This window comes from Atractosteus spatula, chromosome 4 (assembly GCF_055471065.1).
Source record: "Atractosteus spatula isolate fAtrSpa1 chromosome 4, fAtrSpa1.hap1, whole genome shotgun sequence".
In the NCBI taxonomy this organism is placed as follows: domain Eukaryota; kingdom Metazoa; phylum Chordata; class Actinopteri; order Semionotiformes; family Lepisosteidae; genus Atractosteus; species Atractosteus spatula.
In genome coordinates, this window is record NC_142709.1 from 56,084,156 (window position 1) to 56,107,634 (window position 23,479).

Genomic DNA, 23,479 nt, shown 5'->3' on the forward strand with positions numbered 1-23,479 from the left:
CATACATCAATTGATTACAAGTTATAAATGAGAGGAAACCTTTCAACTCGTTTAGGAAAACCCAGCTAGGCAGCTCAGGGGAATTGAAATGGTAACACAAACATAAGCTGATTGGCAGGTTAAGAACAAGCTATCATTTACAAACTACCTATGAATACAACAGGGTGTTTCACTAAAGCAATCTGAGAGAAGTACCTTTCTCAATACCCAGCTGTGTCCCACCTGGGTGTTGAATCCACATCCTTTTATAGTTTGAAGTCCTCGCCATTACTCCACCCAGTGTGATAAACAGCATGAAACTCGAAGGTGTTAGAAGAGAGTGGACAGGACAGGATTAAGTCACACGAAACCTGTGCCCCCACATTTTCAGTGATACAGGGAGAGGGTTGCTGGGGGGGTGGAATAGAGCAAGAAAATCCAGAATTATGTGAGGAAAGTGAGTCATTGACCTAATTACAATTTAGTTATATTGTAGCTACTGAGGAGTGTGGTTTACCTATAGAATTGTCAAGGCTGTTTCACTCCAGGATCAGGAGTACTGCTCTAATGTACACAGGAGAGGATGCAGAGGAACCGAGACCTTCAGCACAGCAGTACAGCAGTTCTACCCAGAGATGTGTGCGACATCACAGGCATGCCAGCAGCTATTGTATGTGAGAGCATTACATTCTTCCACATTCCAGTCTGAAACTTCAAGGAATTTTCTCTTCTGGTAAATATATACAAAAATAACATAAGTCTATCTAGCAGTCAAAATTATGTTCTAATTTTAACTTTCGCTCAAAGCTCCGCTGAAAAACGTCTGTGACCAGCACAGAGAAAGCAGGAAAATATAATTAAAATGATCACCTGGTTAACAGGAGGTTCACAAGGCAGAAAAGCAGTATAGTAAATTAACACCATATGTACCAGAAAAATCCTCAGAACACTAATCACAGCATATATCAATATAAGTACAGCTACAGGTTTTCAATGCAGAATGACAGCAGAAACAAATTAGTATTCAAATTAAGTTTAGACTTGGGGAACTTTACTGAACTGAATGGACACTGAAAGTTTTTAACCCTCTGCTTGAAAGCAATTAGAGAACAAGAAATTTTATTAGAATATTTAATACATGGATTTACTGACAGTTTGTCCCATGCTAAAAAATACATAGCACTTTATTGCAACTCCAAAACATTGCCTGTGCACTGCAAACCTTGTTTATGACAGTCCACAATGCATTCATAAAATTCTGTAGGGTTTTTTAAATAATTTTTCTGTTGACATTACAGCCCTTCAATTACGGTCTCCAATTACACACCGAAACAAATTTTCACAGTCCAGAGAGTGGACCAGAAATAAATTTATTTCATAACCTTTAACAGTACTGTAACAAAACCAACAAAACAAAAAAAATAATTCTGGTTATAACAGACTGGCATTTCATGCGCTTATTACAAAAGGAAAAAAAAACATGATAAACTTCTGCCAAAACGCATTATCCGTGGGTGCTGGTTTTCCTCTCGCAGCATTGTGGTCTCCTTCTTCAGGAGATGGCTCTCCTAGCCCAGGGGGCAGAAAACAACAGAATGAGAGTGAGACAAGTCCAGGGGCAGTGAGAGCCCCCATAGGGGGTGAGGGAGTTCTAGGCGTCATAGTTTGGGTTCTTGCGCAGGATGACGAAGCCTTCCAGGATGGGCGTAACGGGCAAGTACTCCTCGGTGGCCAGCTCGGCTCTCTCCCCGTGGGCCAGCAGCACCGGTGTGGTGTGGGTCTGGAAGCCTGTGATGGCCTTGGGCTTCCCTGCTTGTCCCACCACATCCACCGCCTGGAGACACACAAAACACATGAAACTAACACCCCAACACCAGCCTGTCTGCTCTTGCAGGATAGCAGCTAGTCTAATCATTCAGTTATCTGGACTGCAAGCTTCTCAGGACTACATTAGGTGTGAAGCACTATTCCATTCCATCTTTATTAAGACACTTGAAGCCATGTCTTTTTCAATCCATACCAGCTTAACTACTGAATATTAGCAGTGTTGTCACTAAAGGGGAGCTATTACCTGTATAATTGTTACAAAGTGGTAATTTCTGCATCATGAACGAATGTATTAATAAAGAATGTGGCACAAGTTGGGGCTGCAGCTTTGATTATAACAGTTAAACACAATCATAATTTCAACTGGATTTAATGGACAAACAGAGGTTGTTTATTAAGTGGTTACTGAGACTTCTGTTCTTGACTAGGTTACATACTGCAGGTCGCCTTCCAGACTCACCTGTCCAACACGCACAGAAACCGCCAACGGGCGCAGCTCCTCGTCGAACGTCACCAGCATGCGGGGCTGCATTGCTGCCACTAACCCGTACAACACATAGTGGGATTTCCCCAGGATAACTAGAACGGGACAGAGAGGACCATGAGAGTGGCACTGCAGACAAGGCTCAGCAACAAAAAATTACTACCGACAACAGAAAGGTGAAAAAGAGACAAGAGCATCAAGATAGACAGCTAAAAGAGTATTTGGTTTCATTTCTACTGTAGCCTTCATATAATAAAATATTTTAAATAATCTTTAATACATGTATGTAAGGGTGGCACTGTGGCACAGTAGTTAGCATTTGCTGCCCTGCAGCACAGGGACCTTGGGATAAATGATTGACCTGAAATTAGTTTGGAGTGTGTGAAGTTTTGTATATCTTCTTCCTGCGTTTGTATGGTTTTCCTCCACGTGGTTCGGTTTCCTCCCACAGTCCAAAGGCATACTGGTAAATTAAGTTGGCTTCTGGGAAAATAGGTCCTGGTGTGAGTGTCTGTGTTTTATGTATGTCTGCCCTGTGTTTGACTGGTGTCCAGTTCAGAGTGTACCCTGCCTCGCACCAGCTGTCTGCATGGATAGGCTCTGGCTCCCCCACAACCCTGAATTAGATAAAGCCTAAAAATGAATGGATATTTATTTATTTTGTACTGCTTATTATCCTCCAAGTGGTAAAACATCTTATGTACCAGAATTATTTTTAAAACTGCAATTTAGAGGGTTACGGACCCTTACGGAAACTTAAATTGCAGTTTTTAAGTAGCTGGAATTAAGTTTATTATGAACAGACAAGAGGTCATTTCCATGCTGAAAAGGAAATAGGAAGAAGTAAATGTTTCAGCTGTTGAGTCTCCTTAGGTGTGTGGGGGAAGGAGGGAATGTAAGAATCTGAGACAGAGGCATGAGTAAGGGGACAAAGGAAAGAATATGTGAGCACGGACCGGGAAAAGCAACAAAGTAGGTCCAAAGAAATGGAAATTAGTCAATCGTTGAGTGCGGGGGAAGGTGTGAACCCAGTTTAAAGAGAACCTTTGCTCCTGGTGTTTTTAAAGAAACAATCCTTTCTTTTGCAAAATTACTTTTAAACAGGGCTCACAACTTCCCCCAGCTCTCATGGATCGACTGACTTATTTTTAAATCTCACCATTCATTTACAGATTTCCACCCACTACGCTCCCCTGGAGTATGTCTCACAGATTTTCATATCTTTAGTCCCCTTTTGTTGCCTGTCCCTCTCCATTCTCACACACCTTTTGTCCTCCTCACTCATTATTCTCATGCTCTCCTTATACACCTGAAGACGCTTCACAGTTGAAACATTTTGTCGTCCTTTTTTGCTTTTCAGCACGGAACTAGCACCTACTTGTTCCTGTGCAATTTGTATTCTAAAGCAGCCTCTGATTCTCACCTCATCAGTTTTTCTCATATTCTATGAGAACTGGATTTAAACTGTTTTTACTGATGTGCTGGAAATATAGGGTTTCCACTCTTTTCACAAAGTTACTACGGGACATTTCCAGGATCTTTTAGAAACTTTTTAGCCTTGACATACACATCATGATGATATATATAGTTAAACATTTAAAGATAAATTATTTCAATGCTTCATTTTGCTTGAATAGGATAAATTATAATGTTTTAGTGCATACACACACACTCAGGGACAGATGCTCACAATGACTGCCTGGAAAATGCTACCAAGTCACAGCAGTTAGTCAATATCCTGATTAATACTACAGTGAACTAGAATTATGTCCAACAATTTAATCCAACAATGCTGAGGTAAGAATACCTCTATTATATAAAATTGGATGCAAAATCCACTTATCCATAAATCATCCTAATTCTAGGACTGTGGACTTCACCAAAAACAAAGAGGCAGAAACAAGGACAAGGAGGAAAAAAAAGAGAAGGGATAACAGATGGGGAGAGGGAAAAACTAAGCAAGATGGAAAAAGAGCTAATGCAGTCTTAGCACTTACTGTTCTTGACATCCAGGAAGGAGATGAGGACGGTGAGCAGTCCTGCCACGGCCACCTGGCTCATGAGTTGCCGGTCACTGTGATAGGGGCACAGGGTCAAGGTGCCCTTACCCAGGTGTGTCAGACCCTGAGAACACAACATGACACCACCTCACACTCAGAACTCAGAGCAGCCAAGGCCCTCAGCCTGAGAGACTCACACAAATACACAGATACATACTTAAACCAACATACAGGCAGGTTCAGAAGGGGATACAGACACATGCTGCAGGGATCAGTACCAACTACAATAGCTCCCTCACCTGTGCCAGCCTAACCATGAAGAGATTGTTGGGGTCTTTGGCATGATACTGTGCCAACTGCCGCAGCATGGCAGCCAGACGGGCATTGTTGGTTCCTGGCAGTGTGGACAGCAGACAAAACAAGATAAGAAATGGAAATTTTGTATGAGTGCATATCATGAAAGAGAGAACTGGAGATATAGTTGATACTTCTTCCATTAACAGAAGATCAAAACTCAGTTAAAGGAATGCGGTTTCTTTTTAACACATTTTGTAGAATATAGTTAATGCTTCTGAAGAATCCCTTAGCCCTTACAAATGTGGTTTAGCTATTTAAATGTTCCAGATATTTCAATTTCTACTTTTCACCCCAGCCTTCTTTCATTCTACCCCGCTTTTACTGTTCCAGCACACTCAGCTATGATTATACCAGAGATTTACTAAGAGTTAGGTCTCATGGCTCTTACAAGCCCGGCCAACCAAAATAATGACTTAATGCAGATGTAATGAAACAGTGAAAGCAGAGAGACTGCAGGAATAAGGAAGATTGATTAATGTAAAATATCAGGAAAAGCCATTATCAAACTGAGAAATTCAAAATCATTTCCAAAAGAATTTGTCCAGACACTGTCATAGCAAACCCACAACAATAAGCTGCATGTCTAACAGTAGGCATAAGAATATGACGCTTGCACCTCCATTTCAGACAATGTGGTTTCAGAAATTTTTTCCAGAAAACATGTTGTGGTTTGTGACTGAAACCACTGCATGTGGCATTTGTAAGGGGCGCCCTCTAGTGACAAGCCAACAATACTTTTTTTCTGTGCACCAATGGTTAGCATCAATGCTAAGAATTAAAAAACAGATTGCTGAATAATCACAGGCATTGGCTTGCAACAAAACATGTCATGGTGAAAGCATTTCCTTTTCTGATGCTTCTCCTAATAAAATCATTTATTACAGACTAAATATCAAACCTAAAGGTTTACTAAAGGTAAAACTATGAAAACGTTCCCTCGATATCTAGACTACCACTACTTAGTCTTCAACGTGTCACTCACGGAAGACCCTCACAGCTGTCTGTTTTGTGAACACCAGCGGTGCTTGGAAGTACTCAGAAGTATGAATGGCAGCAATGCCCCCCTCCAGACTCACCGCTGCCCACCATGCCCATGGCGAAGATGGAGTTGTAGGACACCTCGGGGTCAGCATCGTGGGAGAACTTGCTGAGTGTGTCCAGGATGTTGAGCCGTGGATTCGACACGGAGATCAGTGCCAGCGCCAGAGGCACTGCCCGCCGCAGGGTGGGCTCCCCATACCGCAGCTGATGGCACACAGAGTTGGGCAGAACAAAGCATAAAACCACTTTCTTCATCTTATATGGAAAACAAATTTAATGCCTGCACACATTTTAACATTTTAATCAAATATAAATCACCACCCTGAAGTCAACAGGGCACGCTAAATGAGCACTTTTTTACTCTGATTTTTCAACTGTATTCTTTCTTCTTGCAGGTAAGAGTGTCGGTACTAACCAGGTGTCCGAATGTCCGAAGGGCCATCTCTGCCCCAATCTCCTCCCCCATTGCAATCAGTGCGATTCCCAGCACTGCAACACCCTGTTGGGGACCACAGAGAGCATTACTTAGACAATCATCAACCATCTATATTTCTTATGACATCGTCCTGTCACCAAAGATGAAGCACTGTTGCTACATAGTATACACAAACAAGGTTTAATTCTTGTAATGCCCGTTTGATTAAATATTTCCTAGGGTTTTCCATGTGTTATCCTGGTATAAAACAAATTAAAGTGTGAATGGGAAAACATTTGTATGTGAGGAAAACTGCCTTATTATACATGTGGAATAGTGTGCATTCAGTAATTTTCAGTAACTCATGAAATGTCGGTAGCTGGGTAAACAAGATCCTTAACAAAGCACTGTTTAAAATTCTAAAGGTTAGGTAAAAAAAACAACGAAAACAAAAAATAATAAAAAATACAGATATCATAACACCTATTGGGTGTTGAAGGAAACAAAATGTATGTAACTACCAGGTAAAAACAGCAGAGAGACCAAATTCTGCAGACTATAAACAAAACAATATCAAATATCAAAGTAGTAATGAATAGGAATCTTAAAGTTTGGTCACTAAATATTTAAGGGACTATTTCCACCTTTTCATTTCTGAAAAAGCAAAGAATTCGATTAGCAGTTTTAGATGAGGCACAGGTCGAATTTTTAATAGTGCTGAACATTTAAAAAGTCAATAAGAAGCATACAAAAAATTAGAACACCAATAATTCCTAACTGCAGCAACAATGATGACGACAAGGGTGATGCCAGAGCTCTGTGGTTTGATTTCGATTCAACTTGGCAAAAGAGCTAGTGGGTAACAAGCCGCACTGAGACGGCTCACTTCAGGTTTTACACTGAAAAGGCTGTTAGGTGTTAGGCTGAGAAGGCCAGAGCTGGTGCTGGCTGGACAGCAAGGCTTGTGTGCCGGACCTGGTGAGAGCCCATGTCAGGAGAGCTCTCCTTCTTCTCCTTTTCCTTTTTATCTTTCTTATCCTTATCTTCCTCTTTGTCCTTGTTGTCATAGTGCTCACTGCAGATGTGGAGCAGCTGCTGCACCTTCAGCACATTGCCTGAGCCTGGAGAGGTAGAGGGAAAGGAGGAACAAGGAGAGTCAGAAAGAAAAGAACTACAATCAGCTACTAGCTACCAATCAAAAGGGCAAGACAGGCTGAATAATCTCCTCTCCTTTTTAAACTTTATATTCTTATGAGAGGAGAGTGCAGAGGCGTGGACAGAAAGGGGAGTGAAATGCTGGAATTTATGTAAACTCTTAAAAATACAGAAATCTTGTTATAAAGTCACTTAATTCAGTGACTGTAAAGTGAACAATTTCTCTCTGGCCCATCAGTAAGGACTGAAGTCTGTCACTGTGCATAATGCAGTTTGAGATGAAAGCAGCAAGGAAATCACTGCAACCTGAGCGCTGGTCACTGGAATTTAATGAGTAAACAGTAACTAGCACAGGGATGCCTGAAACTGCTTATAACTCATTAATAATAAGCTTACATATATGAGGTATGCTACAATAGGAGCAGTGTGGACCAGTGGTTTGGCATCTGCACTCACAACAGGAAGGGTACAACCAGAGTAAGGGATCATGGTATTTTACTGCTGAGTAAGGTATTTCACTTGGAATGATTCAGAATAATCCCCAGCTGTAAAAATTCAGCAAAATGAATCTATTGATTCATTTCATGTTTTTACAAACTGCAGGCTTTTGCTTATAACCTCGAGTGATGGAGGGTTCAAAATTACTGTACTGCAGTGCCTGTGAAACTGCAATATATACAGGCTCTTAATTTAAGATATCTTAATCTGTGTACACAAGTGTGCAGATAGTGCATTTTCTAACACAAAATAGTGTAAGAAAAAAGTGTAAGTGGAGCTCACCCAGTAGGTTAAGTCTAAGCTGTGAAGTGTGTTCTATCTTACACATGTGGGGCACTGACCTGCATAGGCACAGATTTCTACCAGTGTGTTGGCAAAGCTGCGGAATGGCTCTGGGACAACCTGCAGGGCAGCAAGCGTGGTCTCAATGGCCTCCCCTTTACCTGCGAGACAAATGGAGAGATACAACTCTTAATAACACGATCAACAACAGCCTCCTCGCTAAGGAACTACCAGCACTGTGGCTGCTGGCACATACAGTCATCATAGAAGTAGGGGGAGAGGATGAGAGAAGAGACAGAAACAATTAGTTATAAAAGATATTGATGAGGGACTGCCGACAGACAAAAAGGAAGACAGACAGGCAGACCGGCAGAGAGCTCTAGTCCTCCTCTCCCCTCACCCAGGTGGTTGAGACCCAACCCCAGGGGCAACCAGCGGGCGTAGGTGTCCTTTAGCTCCTGCTCTGACTTCTCCATGATGGTCTGCACAATTGTGGGGGTGACATCGTTGTTACAGGAGCCCACAGCAATCATCCCACAGGCCAGCGCCGTCACACCCACTACCTGGAGAGAGGAAGAAGGGGGGGAGTGTGAGACACAAAGGCATGAGACAGAAACTACAGGGGCAAGGGAGAAGTAGCACAAAATTGAAAGAGACTCAGTAAGAGGATGTACAGTGATCAAAACAGATCTTAAAAAGATTAGACGGAGAGCAAAATAATTGAAATGCCACTGAGACTAAAAGTGTGTTACTGAAGACTGGCAACAGAAGTCCAGTGTGAATTTAGCTTTGCAGTTGTACAGCTGCTGCTTGTCTTCAGATATGTGACTTGGGAATAGGCCTTGTGTTTCTTAAGGCAGTGACAAAGTTAACCCAGTGGATTTCTTCAGAATTCACAGTGTAACAAACCAGAGGACACAAAAGGAAACAATGTGGAAGTGCATTTAAAACCAGGAACAAAGGCTTCTTTACCCCAAGGCTTGTGGCAGTAGGGATCAAGCTACCCATTGCTGAAGCCCATACCCTGGCTTCTCTGAAGAAACAGCTCGATGAGACCCTTGGATTAATTAGCTACTGACAGATGGGCTAGATGCCCTCCTCTTGTTTTCAACCTTTTTTATAATGCACAGCACTTCCAGTTTTTACATGCTGTAGGCTCACAAACATAAGCCACAACCTTGATTTTAGTACCTCATATTGGTTTTCAGTAATCTGTCAGAAGTTTAGACAGAAAACGTTTAAAAAACAATGCATATGCATTATTTTTTCTTTTCCATTCCATCACATCGATTTGTATAATAAACCTTGAAATGGACTGCGTAGTTGTACAGTGGGATCCTGTAATGACGCCCCTGGCAGCATGGCTTCTTACCTCCATGCTGGATTTGGAATCACCCATAACAGGCAGCAACAAAGACAGCACATCCTCACGGTTCGAACCAGCGTATGCCAACCCCAGCCTGTTGAGACAGCAGACACACATGTCGCTCAGCATCGCGCACCAGCCTATGCTGCAGCTTCCAACCTCCGGCTCAGAAGCGCCCAGTGATTGTGTAACCATCTTTCAAGTGAAATAAAAACAAACAGCCAGCAACGTTCACTTGAACAGCTCACTACGAGAAGCAACTTAAAAAATGTTGAAGTGTTAAAAATCTTCAAAAGCATGAATTGTTAAATACAATGGAAGAAAGGTAACCACACAAAACTTACTTTTACATGTGGAAAATCAATTAAATTCTAAAGCACTCTGACTTCTTCACCTATGCATAATTTATGAATGGCATATAACATGAACAGCTAAAAATATACAATATAAACTTAATTCACTGTGCAACTGGGTAATTATATATTCAGGATCAGTAACTCTAGATAAAGTAATCTGATAGACTGTTTTAAATCTGATTAAAATTGTTTACAAATACTTTCATAATATTTAAGAATACACACTCATATGCATATATACACTTCAAGAGGCCAGCAACAGAAATGTATAATTGTACTGATCAAGATAAACTTCACAGATAACATCTGCAACATCACAGACAAAATCTTCAGCATATCACCGGTTGGCAGGTTGGCAACAAGCTCAGTGTTATTCAGTTGATTGTAACCACAAAAAGAAAATCCTTCTTAGGATGGGACTTACACTGCATTAAAACAATATAGCCTAGTGGTTTTCTGCCCTGGATCTGAAGGGCCACCAGTGCCTTCTTGGAGCACTATATGATGTCACGAACGGAGGGATTAAGGGGTCGACTATAAATCATCAATTTCTAAACAGAACAATTGAGCTTTGGCCACTGGAGGATATAATATGTTCAAATTAAGTAGTTTAAAAACCATTCAAAATAAAAACAGAAAGACCTTGTGCCATTATTGGCTTTTCTGGACTGAACTACTACAGGTTTGACCAATTTAGTAACTCACATTTTCCAAGTCTTAGTTCTCCAGCATCATGGTAGGCCATCCCTACCCTAGAGTAAACCTACATCTTAAACAGAGGGGGAATTCACTGAAACTACATACAGCACATCCAAAACAAAATCCAGACAATGCCAGATACCCCTGCACCAGGTCTGAGCTCAAGGGTCACAGCACAGTCTGTGTAGATAAGAGTGTGTGAATGTCTCCAGCAGGCAGCTCTCACCCAAAGATGGCCCCTATCCTCATGATGTTGCTGTTGTGGAGCACGTAGTCAGACAGCAATGCAAGGGCAGGGTCGCATTCATTCCTGACCCCTGAGTTCACAATTCCACAGGCCAGCAGGGCACCTGACTGCAAGGGGAGAGGGGAAGAGAGAAGCAAAAAACCTGATGAGAAGGGGAAGTAAGATTTCAGCACAATCGGAGAGATTATATTAAAGTAAACTATTATAATATCCTGCACACTGTTAAACAAATGGTGTTAATTTACACTCAGTCATTTTCAGCTTGTAAAACCTGAGACATATTGCACTTTTTCTGTGGATGCCTTTTGATTTACTGGAGCTGAGAAGACTGCCCGATTTCCCTAACCTTGATGTAGTCTTCAGAGGAGTACAGGTACTTGTCTATCTGTGTCAGCCCTCCATCTACGTCCCAGAGCAGGATCATCCCCAAGGAGGCAGCAGCGCTCAGCATACCTGCACAGCGAGAGAAGAACACTAAGTAATAGCACAGAATAACACACATGTTGTGGCTGCTCATTTCCCACAGCACTGCAAGCTAATTGCACACAGCATCATACATTAACAGTTCCACACATATCACTCACAGAAACCTATTATGCCTGTTCATGATGAATAAAGCACACAAGAACAAAACTTACAAAAATCAACCCATTCATTTGATTGCTAGAAGCAATTGCTTGAAAGAAGCTAGGGTATTAATTTTGACAGTGTGGCTGGTCAGCTAACCCTTTGTGTAAAAAGGTGCACCCCGTCCTAAAATATAAATCCACATTCCTGTAGTTCCATTTGTGTCCCCATAATTCTGGAAACGTCTAGTGGGCTGACTTTGTCAAAGTCTTTCAGGTTTCTGAATACTTGGATCAGGTGCCCTTACAGTCTCAGTTGAAGACTAAAAATATCAGTTATATTAGCCTGTCTGAGCAGGGGATTCCTTCAATCCCAGACCATGTATCTGGTCTCTGTTCTGATTTCAGATAGGCTGTAGATGTTTTGTACATGAAGAGATCTTCCGAGTATATTGCAAAAACACACATTTGCTGACATTAACATTGGCTATTTCCAACACTATTCACAGCCATCTGACTCAGTGTTTATATATAGATTTTGTCCTTAGTTTCTTTGACCTTCCCTGTATAATACTTTTTCAAGCACAAAACTGAATTAACAATGTTCCAGGTTTACCAGCAAGCATGGATTCTCTCTTCAAGATTGTTAGATGCAAGCCGAGTAAGAAGTGGAACTCAAGAAGAAACCTGATGGATTTAATAGAATTTGAGAACTGACAACCGCAATGGCATGATGGGCCAAAGGCAGACTGCACTGGTCTTAAGCAAGAAGAGAGCAGAAAATGCCACACTTGATATGGGCAGGGCCCTTCCGTTCTCATGCCCCAGCCTCTCACCATGGTCCTTGTTTTTGTACAGCCACTTGTTGCCATCGTCCGTCAGCAGCTTGTCCTGCCCAAAAGCCGCATTCACAAAACCGTTGACGAAAGAGGAAGCCAGGTTCATCCGTGCAGAGTCCACCTGGGAGCCACTGCCTCCAAACCCTATGACAAAGGGATAGAAAGGAAAACGGATGTCATGCCAGCAAGAACGAAAGAGGAAGAGAAAGAAGTGAGAGAAAAGGGAGAGGAAAAGGCAAAGACCCGTGGAGAACAGGGCTGCAGTCACAATGACAGGGACTGCCTGAATTTTGGCAGATATATATTGAAATCATGCCTTACAGGAGATATAGATGAACAGATTTATAATAGTGGCAATAGGATAACTACAGTGTAGAACCCATTGATGATACTGTAATACAAGTCAGTCTGGTTGTCCAAGTGGATAGTAACTATATTTTACACAAAAAACATGTAACAGTAACAGAGTGGCTTAAACTGAACCTCATACACTGTTTTTTTGTACTGAAAGGAGGCACAAGACAAAAGTGATGTTTACTTCAACTTAAAACATGACTCTTATTTTTAACAACTGTCAAAGAATAACTACATCTTTGAAATACCCCAAGCTGTACAACAAAGGACAGAAACTGCTTCTGGTGTGCTTTTCCTTTACTGAAATAGTCTCCTTTAATCCAACCACAGTTTTATTAACTGCTGACAGGACCAACAAACTGAAAGTGTGTTGAGAACACTCACTTTCCCCACTCAAAAGTAGGGAAAAAAATCACAAAAGAAACCCTTACCTCCAGTGGTGAGGAGGTGAAATAACACAATATCTAAGAGAATTAGGAGAAACTGAAATTCTTCAAGGAATAAAATATTTGGCTAAAATATAATTGAAATTTCTCCAATTGCTATTCTGGTGCCATCTTAATATCTCGGACACTATATTCCCGATTTCAAACTACAGCAACATGATGCCCATTGCTGAATCACACACTCAACATCAAACCCACAGAGTTTCATATGTGGTGGAAACCAGTATACATAACACATTTTTATATTAATGAATGAACATAAAATATAATCCAACAGTTAGTCCTGTGTTAGGCTAAAGGAAACTACCCCTTTCTCCATATTTCATTTGCTCTAGATTGTGCAGAAAACGACTGTTTAAATTAATTGCTAAATGCTTATGTCCACTGTAACACCTTACTGTGCATAATGTCATTTTCACTTTAACAACTGAAACAAATCATGTTAACTTAACCGCAGTATCAAGTGTATTAAATAGACATAAGATGTATTTTAAAGGTAAGATTTTTTTTAGCACCTTCGCTCACCAGCCGTTAACACAACATCCAGACTCACAACAATGCTGTAAAAGCTTCACACTTGCATCAGTAATGTACTAGTAACTCAGACCTTCAGGTGCTTTGAAGTGGCCTAAAAAGTCTAGAGACAATAGAATTGTCCATCCCAATTTGACATATTGTAAATAAGGAGAGTAGCCTAATGAAATGTAATATTACTGGTTTCGTCCTACAGAATTTAGTCTACCAGAATTATCTTCAACTCTGTTTTCCCCATCCCTGTGCTTGGGATGTCACACCTTAAAAACAGTGGTGGAGCATTACCCATGGCATCACACACACTTGGCAACCTGTGTGAATGGAGCAGTCTCTGCGAAAGAATACTAGAGCAAAATAAACCAAATCCCATCTGACGTAAAATTACTGCTTTAATGTTTATTAATACAAACTGGAGGTGAAGTTAGATCAATGTTGTGTTTTGTGTTCAAAAGCTCATTAACAATAATGTGATAAAACTAGCAGAAGTACAGAAATAATTCTCTCAAATTTTTGTATCTCACAAATACATCAGTCATACTTACTGTTATTTTCTAAGTGTGTTTTGTAGATGTCATCTGGAACTTTGGGCTCCATAATATCCAACTTTAAAACACAAACAAAGAGAAGAGAATGGAGTTAAACACGTTTTTAAAAATACAATTTGGAAGATTTTATCCTGCAATACTGTTTTATAGATTAAAAACAAGATGTCTAGATGCAAACAAACAGACATAAAGATGCAAACAGATGGAAAGAAATATTAGAGTTGGCAATTTGAGCAGTGACAGAAATATAAAACCTATCCACATTGACATCACAATTCAAATATTTTAAATACATTTCTAAAGCACCTATCTCCAGGTCTTAGGGTTTTGGTACATACAGTATATGACAGGATACCTCCCACGTTCATTCCCTGTGCTCGTCAAATCTTAATTTTTAAGGTACTTTTCCTTTATTAATAGTTTTCCTTTATGGTATAACATCTGTCTTCCTCGTATTTTGTTCAACTCACCTCTCTGGCCAGGGCCAAAAAATTGCTATTGAGCTGCACATTGGACATGATCTCAGTCAGATCCTCATAGTCTTCAACATCCTCATTCAGCTCCAAAAAGACACCATGTCTTCCAAGCATAAAAGCCATCTGCTTCTGGATGACACTGGAATAGCACACACCAGGGTCAGAGGGATCTCAGCGCACTCACACTCACTCAACTCGAGAATCTTCAATGGCTGCCCACAAATCAATTTGAATCAAATAGAAGACTGCTGCCCCTGTCCTGAGCTCTCTCCAAAGTTATTATTTTAAAGTTAGGAAATAAACTAGAAGTATTTTTCTTTCAAGTAAATGATTTTAATAAAAAAGTAGTTCAGTCTATACTCTAGACATCACTTCACCAATATAGGGTGCTCTTTATATAGGGAGGGCCCTTCTAAACTACTGTATCAAGATCTAATTACAACACCTGCTTCTTATTATTCCCTTAACTGAGCTAATGAAACAAGGAGTTTTCACTTTTATTCACATCCTCGGTAACTTATTTCTTTATTTTGTTTCAAGAGACATGATTGGTTAATATAAACAAAAAGACTGGTTTGGATTCAAGAAAGCCATCATGATTAAACTATGTAACTTCCATATTTGTCTTTGGGCATTCACAAACCTTTTCTCTGTACTTTAGAATGAATTTTTCATGAGATCGATGGCATTATTATAGCATGATCCATATGTGATGAGTGAGGACAGCAATCCTTACAGAGATGTGGAGAAAGTGATACCATCAATGTTTTGCTTTTGCTGAATTTTTTCATGTAATCTTTGGATGTAACTACTTATAATGCACAAGTTGTACATTATACTATACAAGGTGGAATACAGGAAGCAAAGGGAAATGTAAAGCAATTTTGAATATTACGGCTCCATAAAAAAGTGGCAATTTTATTCAGTTCCAGAAACTACAAGATCTGCACTTCAGCAAACCCACCGCCAACTTAAAAACACACTGGGCGCAGATGTAGTACCAGAGCGTTAGACAACAGACCGGCTCCCCTGACCAGGAAGGCAGGAAGGGAGGAAGCTGGAGGGGGAAGAGCAGGGCCAGACTTACATGTCTTTGCAGGAGGTGAAGATGTTCTCCACCAGCTCGATGTTGTTCAGCATCAGTGCGAGGCGCAGCGCCTCGGGGTAACGGTTGAACCGCTGAAAGATGCTCAGGGCACACTTCAGCAAGGCAGAGTTCTCCGGCTCAGGGACATAGCTCACACAGCTGAGATAGGGGGAGAGACCAACTCTGTCACACAGTCACCTGTTACCTCCATGTACCAATTAAGTTCAACTGTTACTAAGGCAGAGTGTGCAATTCCCACCATATGGCTACAATTAGCTTTCAGTACAGTCTGGCACCTAGTGAGACAGATTAACCTTGTAATACTGAAGCATTAGAATCAGTATGTTTGGCAAGAAGGGAACAGGACAGTACGCTTATGAACATAAGTACGGTTACAAACAATTGGCCTATTTGATCCGACAGGCAGATACCAATTGATTCAACAATCTCAGCCATCTGTTTCTTGAATGAAACCCTTCAGATAAATTAGTTCTTACTAATATACTGACTTAAATTTACTAATACTTAAATTTACTGAAGTATTGAAGAATTTATATTTAAATGGAACTCCAGTGCAAAATACTAGTCAAATTATCCACCAATGTTGCATTCAATTAGATATCTTCCATATTATTAATAGTCACTTGTGGTGACACTATACTAGACATGCATCATTCCCTATCTTTTCCTTGGGACAAAGAGATAATGGAAGCATGTCTACTATTGAGCTGGTTTGATTTACCTGGTTAAGGTGTGGCAATGAAGACAGGGAGGCAGTCAGTGGAAACACCCTCTCTCTGCTGCAGGGAATCTGGTAACTGCCTAGGTTTGTGCATTCCTGACTCAAGGGGGCGGAGGGATTGCTCACCTGGTGAGGTAGAGGCAGACCTTGGCGTAGGCGTTCTCATCGATGTAAAGCTCTAGCATGTCCAGCCGCTCAATCTCCATGAGCAGGTCGCAGGCCTCGTGCTCAGCGTTGTGGCCCATGTTGTAAGGCACGATCTCCTTCACCAGCTTCAATAATGTCTCCTGTTGCACCTTGTCGCTCTCCTCCACTTCCTGCCATTCCTTCGCCACCTCCCCCGCCAGATGCCTGAAAGAAAACCACAGGCACATACGAACACTGTAAATGCCCATCAGAGCTTGCTATCTCCCTGCTCACAATCATTCTGGCACAGATCTAGCTAAAAACTGGAATCAAGACTTTGCAGGCATGCAACAGTCACTTAGTCCATCTATGAAAGAAAAGTTTGAAAGCCAAGCTACTCTCCAATAGGTTAGGTCTACTGAATAAACATGCTGTCAATTTATTCAACAGCAATTTTTTGGAGGTTGATTCCCGATTCTAGGAAATGTGTTCATTCTATACTGAAATATAACTTCAAAAATATTTTAGGAGAAAAGGATATTCGTCTTCAAACCTATCTGTATGATTAAAAATACTCGATACTGAAGACTGATCCCCATGAGGCAGGCTATGGAGGAGCAGCCCAAGGTTAATAAAAACAAAATCCCACACAAAAAAACAACACGACTGACCCCCCACATAGTGGTGCACACCAACAAATGAGTTAATGTCAATCTTAATGGTAATTATGTGGAAGTGTACTGTAAAGCAAAAAAGGAGACAATTCTTGACAGAAAGGATGATGGGAGTATGAAACATACACAGGCTACCTGATTGTTATCAAAGGTAATACCCTGGCATTTTCAAGAAACAGCTTGTTGAGATCCTTGGATCAATTAGTAAGAAAGGCCAAATGCCAAATGGCCTCCTCTTCTTAGTAATTGTTCTTATGTAATGTCATAGGCCTTGTGACAACCTTATGATGCTAATATCCTGTTCTGTACTGCACATCATATATGATACATTTCACATATGTTATATGTTTGATTCATAAAGTTTGACTTATTTAAAGTCATTTCAACAAAGGTTCTGCAGCAATGCTGAAAAGCACACTGGCTTCCTATAAATTTATATCCATGTTATCCTCACATTGAATCATCATATCCAACAACATTACATTCACCATAAAGTAGAGGCACAGAAAATGGCCAGCTTCCTGCACTCCCCTTCCCAGAACAGACCTGACGTATTCATGACCCCAGGATGCCAGCTCTTCCTGGGAACCCAGCAGCCGGTACTTCAGACACTCGCGGTCTCCGCTCATGGTCATGGCTAAGACTGACACCACATCAGCACAGAAGCGCTGTGAAAGGGACAAAAAGAAGGACAGAGAGAGAAACATTAACACTCAGCAGCAGCAGCACGATGAATGAGATGATGCCATTAGCTTCAATAACTGCTTCACATACTTAAAAATGTCAAATCTGAGTCCAAAATAACAGGAAGAAAGGAAAGATATCAGTTGCTTGTGACAGCATCACTTACTACCAGGCCTGTGAAGTACAGTGACTAACAGCAAGACCCTGTTAAAACCAGGTGCCAAACTTGGGACCTCCAGGTAACAAGCCTTCTACCACCTTTTAACCTCTGGACTACCAAGTCATCATGAACTGCAAGGCTTTTTGAGATCAGTAACACCTACACTAACACAAGGCCAATGATGACAGTCCCACTATGCCCCAAATATTCAGATTTTTCTCTGGCATTCACAGCAGCTTCACAACCCACAGACTTAACCTCACTCCCTCACAACTATATCACCCTGCAACTCACAACTGGCAACTCCTGAAGCTAAGCAGATGGGAGACCTCCTGGGAAAGCTGAGGTTGCTGCAGGAAGAGGTGTTAGCAGGACCAGTAGGGAGCACTCACCCCACAGACTGGATGTGTCCTAATGCCTCAGTATAGTGATGTGATAGGAACACTATACTGTAAAAAAGGTGCCATCCTTCGGATGAGATGTAAAACCAAGGTCCTGATTCTTATTATTTATTTAAAATCTCAGAGTAGGTGTGTGACCCTGGGATCCTGGCCAAATTTCCCCCTGGCGCTTACCAATCATGGCCTCCTAATAATCCCCTTCTGTGAACTGGCTTCATTACTCTATTCTCCTCCTCGCTTATAGCTGATGTGTGGTGAACATACTGACACACTTTGGCGGCCATCTCAACAGTCAGGTGGATGCTGCACATTGGTGGACGTGAGTCTCCATTAGCTGTAAAGCACTTTGAGTGGAGTGTTCAGAAAAGGGTTATATATGTTTAAGGAATTATTATGATGTTCTTTTTCATGTTTTGCCAGCCAAATATTTTACACAGCAAGCTGCCTGCTGCAGCCAGGGCTCACCTTGTTGTCTCCTGCTGGCATCCCTTCATAGATTTCCTTCAGCTTGCCGTAGTGCGGCCGCAGGAACTTGAGTGGCTTGGGCACAGACGTCATGGAGGTCGTAGAGGATCGGATCTGGCGCCGGAGCTCCTCGAGTGCTGGGCGGTAAAGGGAGGTGTCCTCCTCCTGGGAGAGAACAAGGAAGTGGGAAAGAGTGAGTTGGAAGACCCAGACACACACATCAGATTATCCTTTATGCTAAAGAGAATAAAACGACAGTGACATTGGAGTGCAGGTGATAAAACATTCTGACAAGCAAACAGTCAAAGGGTTGTGGGGGGGACTGTAAATTGCAACTACAGCATGCATAACATTTTCAATTTAAAACACTCAAAGCTATAGGTTAACATTAAAAGGAAAATGGAAACAAGCTGGGAGGAGATGGAAGCTTTGATGTTGTTTGTCTCACCTGTAAAAAACTCAATCTTATACTAATTTGACAATCATGCAGTGAAGACATTTTATTAACTATTATACACTGATGCCATACAAATAATTATATACATGAACATATTACTACAACAGGAAAATGAAACTTGATTTAACAAAATCAATGCATGTCTCGATACAACATTCTTATCTAAACTCCCGGATTAAGTCTCAAATTTGTACTCACACTGAGTCTCTCCACCAGCATCTCCAACTCCTCCTGCAGCTGCTTGTCCTCCTCTGACTGCAAAATACAAAAAATCTCAGGGATTACAGGCACATTTTACACCAGCTAAAAGCAAGCATAAACACACACACTTGCACTGAATCCTTACAGTTCCTGAATCCTTACTTATTGAAGCCGGGCTCAATCTCATAACCACTGAGATTACACTGCTTGGCAGATCGATGCCCACTTAAAGAAAAACAGATGAGATGCCGACCCAATAGCAATCCGATTCATTTCACGTTTTAACTGATGTAGACTGTTCTACACGAAGTCATTAATTGCGTGTAGGATATTTAAATTTAAATCACCATTATAATTAAAGTTGCATTCGGCATCATGTATTCCAGACCCCGCAGCCGGTAAAACTTTTGAACTCCACGCAGTGTTGTGCCTCAGGGAATATTGTCACCGCACTGTTTCACTAATTAATACAGGTGAATTTACCATGTGAACAAGGACAAAATGAAATGATCCCACAGCATGTGAAGAATGCCAGACGCAACTTCTGGCCGTCACCTGCTGCATTGAAATGAATTAAGACATCATAGCTGTGTTTTGGCTGTTTTTAGTAACACAAACTTATTTAATCGTTTAACCTCATTTGATCACCGAGACGTTTTTTCCAAATTGTAACTTAAATTTTCGGCATCAGGAAGGCATGAGTTTCAGTATGCACTCTGACAGAGAAAGTCGGTGCTGTGTGTTATTTTATCGAATGACAAAGCTCTCTCGGCCTACTCCACCATATCAGGCTGACGGACAGTGACTCAGGTATAATCCGCTCACTTCTCTGCCACTCTAACCGAATAATCAAAGACCGAAAAAATTCTCCCGGACACCCCCAGCTCACCAACTCCTGTTCCTCTTTCTTCTCCTTGTCCTTCCCGGCCGACTGCTGCCCCTTCTCCTCTATCTTTTCCGGCTGAGTTTTCTCTTTGTTTTTGCTTTCCTCCATTGCTGCAACCTCTCTGTCTATTCCTCTGGCGCTCCGGTACTGTGGCTGCCAAGCAGCGAGCGGGGCAGGATGGGAAACGCGGTGAACGGCAAGCGAAGAAGGACATAACTCATTCTTTGGCCCGTCGGACGCTTCGAGGGGAAAAAACGAAAAGATGTTAGGAAAGTATAAGTGACACTTTGTCCAGTAGATGCAGCTGTTGTTCCGTTATTTTACATTAAATATACAAGCATCCTATGCTCCTTATCTTTTCCTATACTGTGCTGTTACTAAGATTTATGTTGGAATTTTTAGAATGATTAAATTCAGGTTAATTAGCATTACTTCGTTTGTATAGGTTAAACCTAATCGTGTATTGTTTTCATATTTCAAGATAAAATGAGCAGCAATGATTTTGTTCCATATTACAATGATCCCATATTTACACAAATTGAACTTTAAGCATATGTTAGTTATTAGTTATTAGTTTTCATCCCAATGAGCTTTATATACAGACAGGGACTAAATTCATCCACGACTGAACAACAGTGCCAGCAGTCCCACTACACAACATATCAGTAAGAGAGAAAAGCAATTGCTTACCAGGCAAATTAAAGGGGTTCTCTTGCAAGATCGTGTAACCCCATTGTGGAATTTAGTCAGGACACCAGAGTTACTAGTATAAACCAAAAACTGCCATTGAACCTTTAATGACCAAGTAATCAAGACATCAGTATAACATTACAACTCAAGGGTGACTTTTACAGCACAGTGTCCCCAGTTACCATAGTGAGGTGCTATTTTTGAAATTATGGTTAAGAATATCACCTGCTGGTGCACCACTACACCACCACCACTTACAGCGGCAACCCACCTTTCATTGAGATTCCCTTCAAAATCTCATCCTATCAGACCCAGCCTTGCTTACCTTCTGAGATCTGACATGCTAATAAGGTACTTGAGTCTGCCCCTGGTGGAATTAAAAGTGGCTGCAAAATAAAGAAATAACAGATCCTGACCCAGAGGTTTTATAAAACACACCAGTAAATGCTTTAAGTATATTAGAGATTCCTTTTCCCTTAACTGGACTACTGATTTTGATCAATTCAACTGCTCTGTTTACCACCCTTACACCTAAGCTGCACTTCTGGGGATCACTAACAGTAGATGTAAATGAAAGTGTTTCATGCCACTAGCTCCAGACTAGGGGTAGTAATTGTGAATGTGACAGTGAACACTAACCTAGAGGTGATCATCCTGTCTGCTGGTGGGACATGCAGCTACAGGCAGCTATAATCTACTTCAACATATTTTAACTTATTATAGATGTTTTATTTTTATTGTACAGAAAAATGTTTGCCATCCTTTGCCAGGCACGGTTCGGGTCACCCAAATATAGGGCTCCTATATTTTCCTATAGGATTCCAGTAGAACAAAATTCTGTAAATACCTCTTCAGTGATCCCACAGTGAACACACATGGAACATTAATAATTACGGCATGTTTAGTGGACGTTCCACTCAGGAGCTTTTTCCGGGTGATTCAGGACGATTTGGATTTTTTTATCTTCTTTTTGAAAACAGGCACTATGTTTTTCCATTAGGAATCCAGCCGGGAATCATTTGCAGCATGGAAAATAGAGCATAGCCTCACTGAAAAATAATTTTAAAGGAATTGCATTAAGACCCCAGGCATCTTTCAGCATGGATTAATTTGTTTCTGTATTTCCAAGCCACAGCTACCTTGGCTTCCACAGTGACCATCTGATTAATAATACAATACACCCATCAAAACAAAGATGAATTATTGAAAGGTCCTGTTGCTTCAATACTTCAATGCTCAAGCTCCAGAGTCCAGCTCATCTTTCACAGTGAAGCCAGAGGGAGTGGCCTGAGGAATGGACAAAGAACCTTTAGTGGCGGTCGTAGAACACAGCATAGCAATTACTGCCATTTATCAGAGTGCACAAGAGTATGTTTGAACACTTCAGTCCCACTCCTTAAATCTTGCTGCAAATTTAAATTCTGCTGTACCTATACCTATGGCATAGAATTATTGTAGTGCTATAAATTGGCATGCAGGCAGTTCAAAATAACATTAATAGAACATTAAATTCAATTCAAGTACTTTATTCATCCCGGGGGGAGGGTAATTTTAGCAGCAAGAGGTACAACATACAACACAAGACCAAAACAAAGACAAAACAAAACATTGCTGCGGAAAAGTATACATAGGTATAACAGCAAAAGGACAGAAAAAGAAGTGATTGAAAGTAACAGTGTGTAGTATGAGGAAGGTGTTAGTACATGCACATTTGTGGGGGTGGTGGGCTCTGTCCAATAGACATAATTTACAGTCACTGTTTGCAAGCCTGATGGCCCCTGGAATGAAGCTCATTTTTTTTTTATTTGTCTTGCACTGTGGACAGTGAAAACGGCTTCCTGAAGGCAAATGTTCAAAAGACTGGTGAAGGATACGATTGTGTTCGATGATGGCACGGGCTTTCATCAGGATCTGCTGGGCATACAGCTGTACCAGGGGTCTTAAAGGCTCACCAATGATTTTAAAGCTGAGGTTTACAATATTTTGAAGGGAGTTTTTGTCATTTTGAGTGAGTGAGGTGAACCAGCAGATCATATCGCCCTGCAGCTCGAAACTGTCAACTGTTCTATCTGTTAGGAATGTGCAGGCAAAATGGCAAACCCACTTGGGAAGAAAAAAGGAGCCACATGACTCAGGAGCAAACTCACCTGGAAAAGGGAAAATTGCAAACAAGAGAGAGAAGCTCCCCTGCAGAAAACACAGAGCCACAGTCTTATAGCAGCAACACGAGACCCACCAGGTAAGCATGAAACACACCTTCATCCTCAACTACTGTGAAGTTGAAGGTAAATTCTTTTGTTATTAATCTTCATATCTGTTACTTTGTTTAACGTCTGGACCACAGCAGGTTGTTTACAGCCCTCTGGGTGTTTATAGCAGCAGGACTAGCGGAGGCCGAGTGGGCGCCCTCCCTGATCTCAGCCCCGGCAGTGTCCTGCTG

General features: G+C 41.2%; 1 protein-coding gene across 1 annotated transcript; it reads right to left on the bottom strand.

Moving 5' to 3' along the window:
- Positions 1 to 1,315: 1,315 nt before the first annotated feature.
- Positions 1,316 to 20,510, bottom strand: psmd2 (proteasome 26S subunit ubiquitin receptor, non-ATPase 2). The gene is made up of 21 exons (XM_088914351.1): positions 20,353 to 20,510; positions 19,461 to 19,517; positions 18,806 to 18,970; positions 17,642 to 17,763; positions 16,422 to 16,646; positions 15,554 to 15,712; positions 14,461 to 14,605; positions 13,988 to 14,048; positions 12,109 to 12,255; positions 11,053 to 11,159; positions 10,686 to 10,813; positions 9,411 to 9,498; positions 8,439 to 8,601; positions 8,098 to 8,199; positions 7,079 to 7,224; positions 6,104 to 6,187; positions 5,724 to 5,892; positions 4,590 to 4,684; positions 4,288 to 4,414; positions 2,267 to 2,385; positions 1,316 to 1,813 (listed from the first exon to the last, which is right to left on the bottom strand). The coding sequence occupies exons 1-21, from the start codon at positions 20,455 to 20,457 to the stop codon at positions 1,631 to 1,633; spliced, it is 2,697 nt and encodes an 898-aa protein (XP_088770477.1). The 5' UTR covers positions 20,458 to 20,510; the 3' UTR covers positions 1,316 to 1,630.
- Between the last annotated feature and the right edge of the window lie 2,969 nt (positions 20,511 to 23,479).

Excerpts from the sequence above, each read along its gene's own strand:
- psmd2 (XM_088914351.1), bottom strand. The coding sequence starts at position 20,457 with ATGGAGGAAAGCAAAAACAAAGAGAAAACTCAGCCGGAAAAGATAGAG. Across the intron at positions 12,256-13,987 it reads AACACACTTAGAAAATAACA|GGTTTGGAGGCAGTGGCTCC; the intron begins GTAAGTATGACT and ends CCTTTGTCATAG. Across the intron at positions 7,225-8,097 it reads AGAAATCTGTGCCTATGCAG|GCTCAGGCAATGTGCTGAAG; the intron begins GTCAGTGCCCCA and ends CTACCTCTCCAG.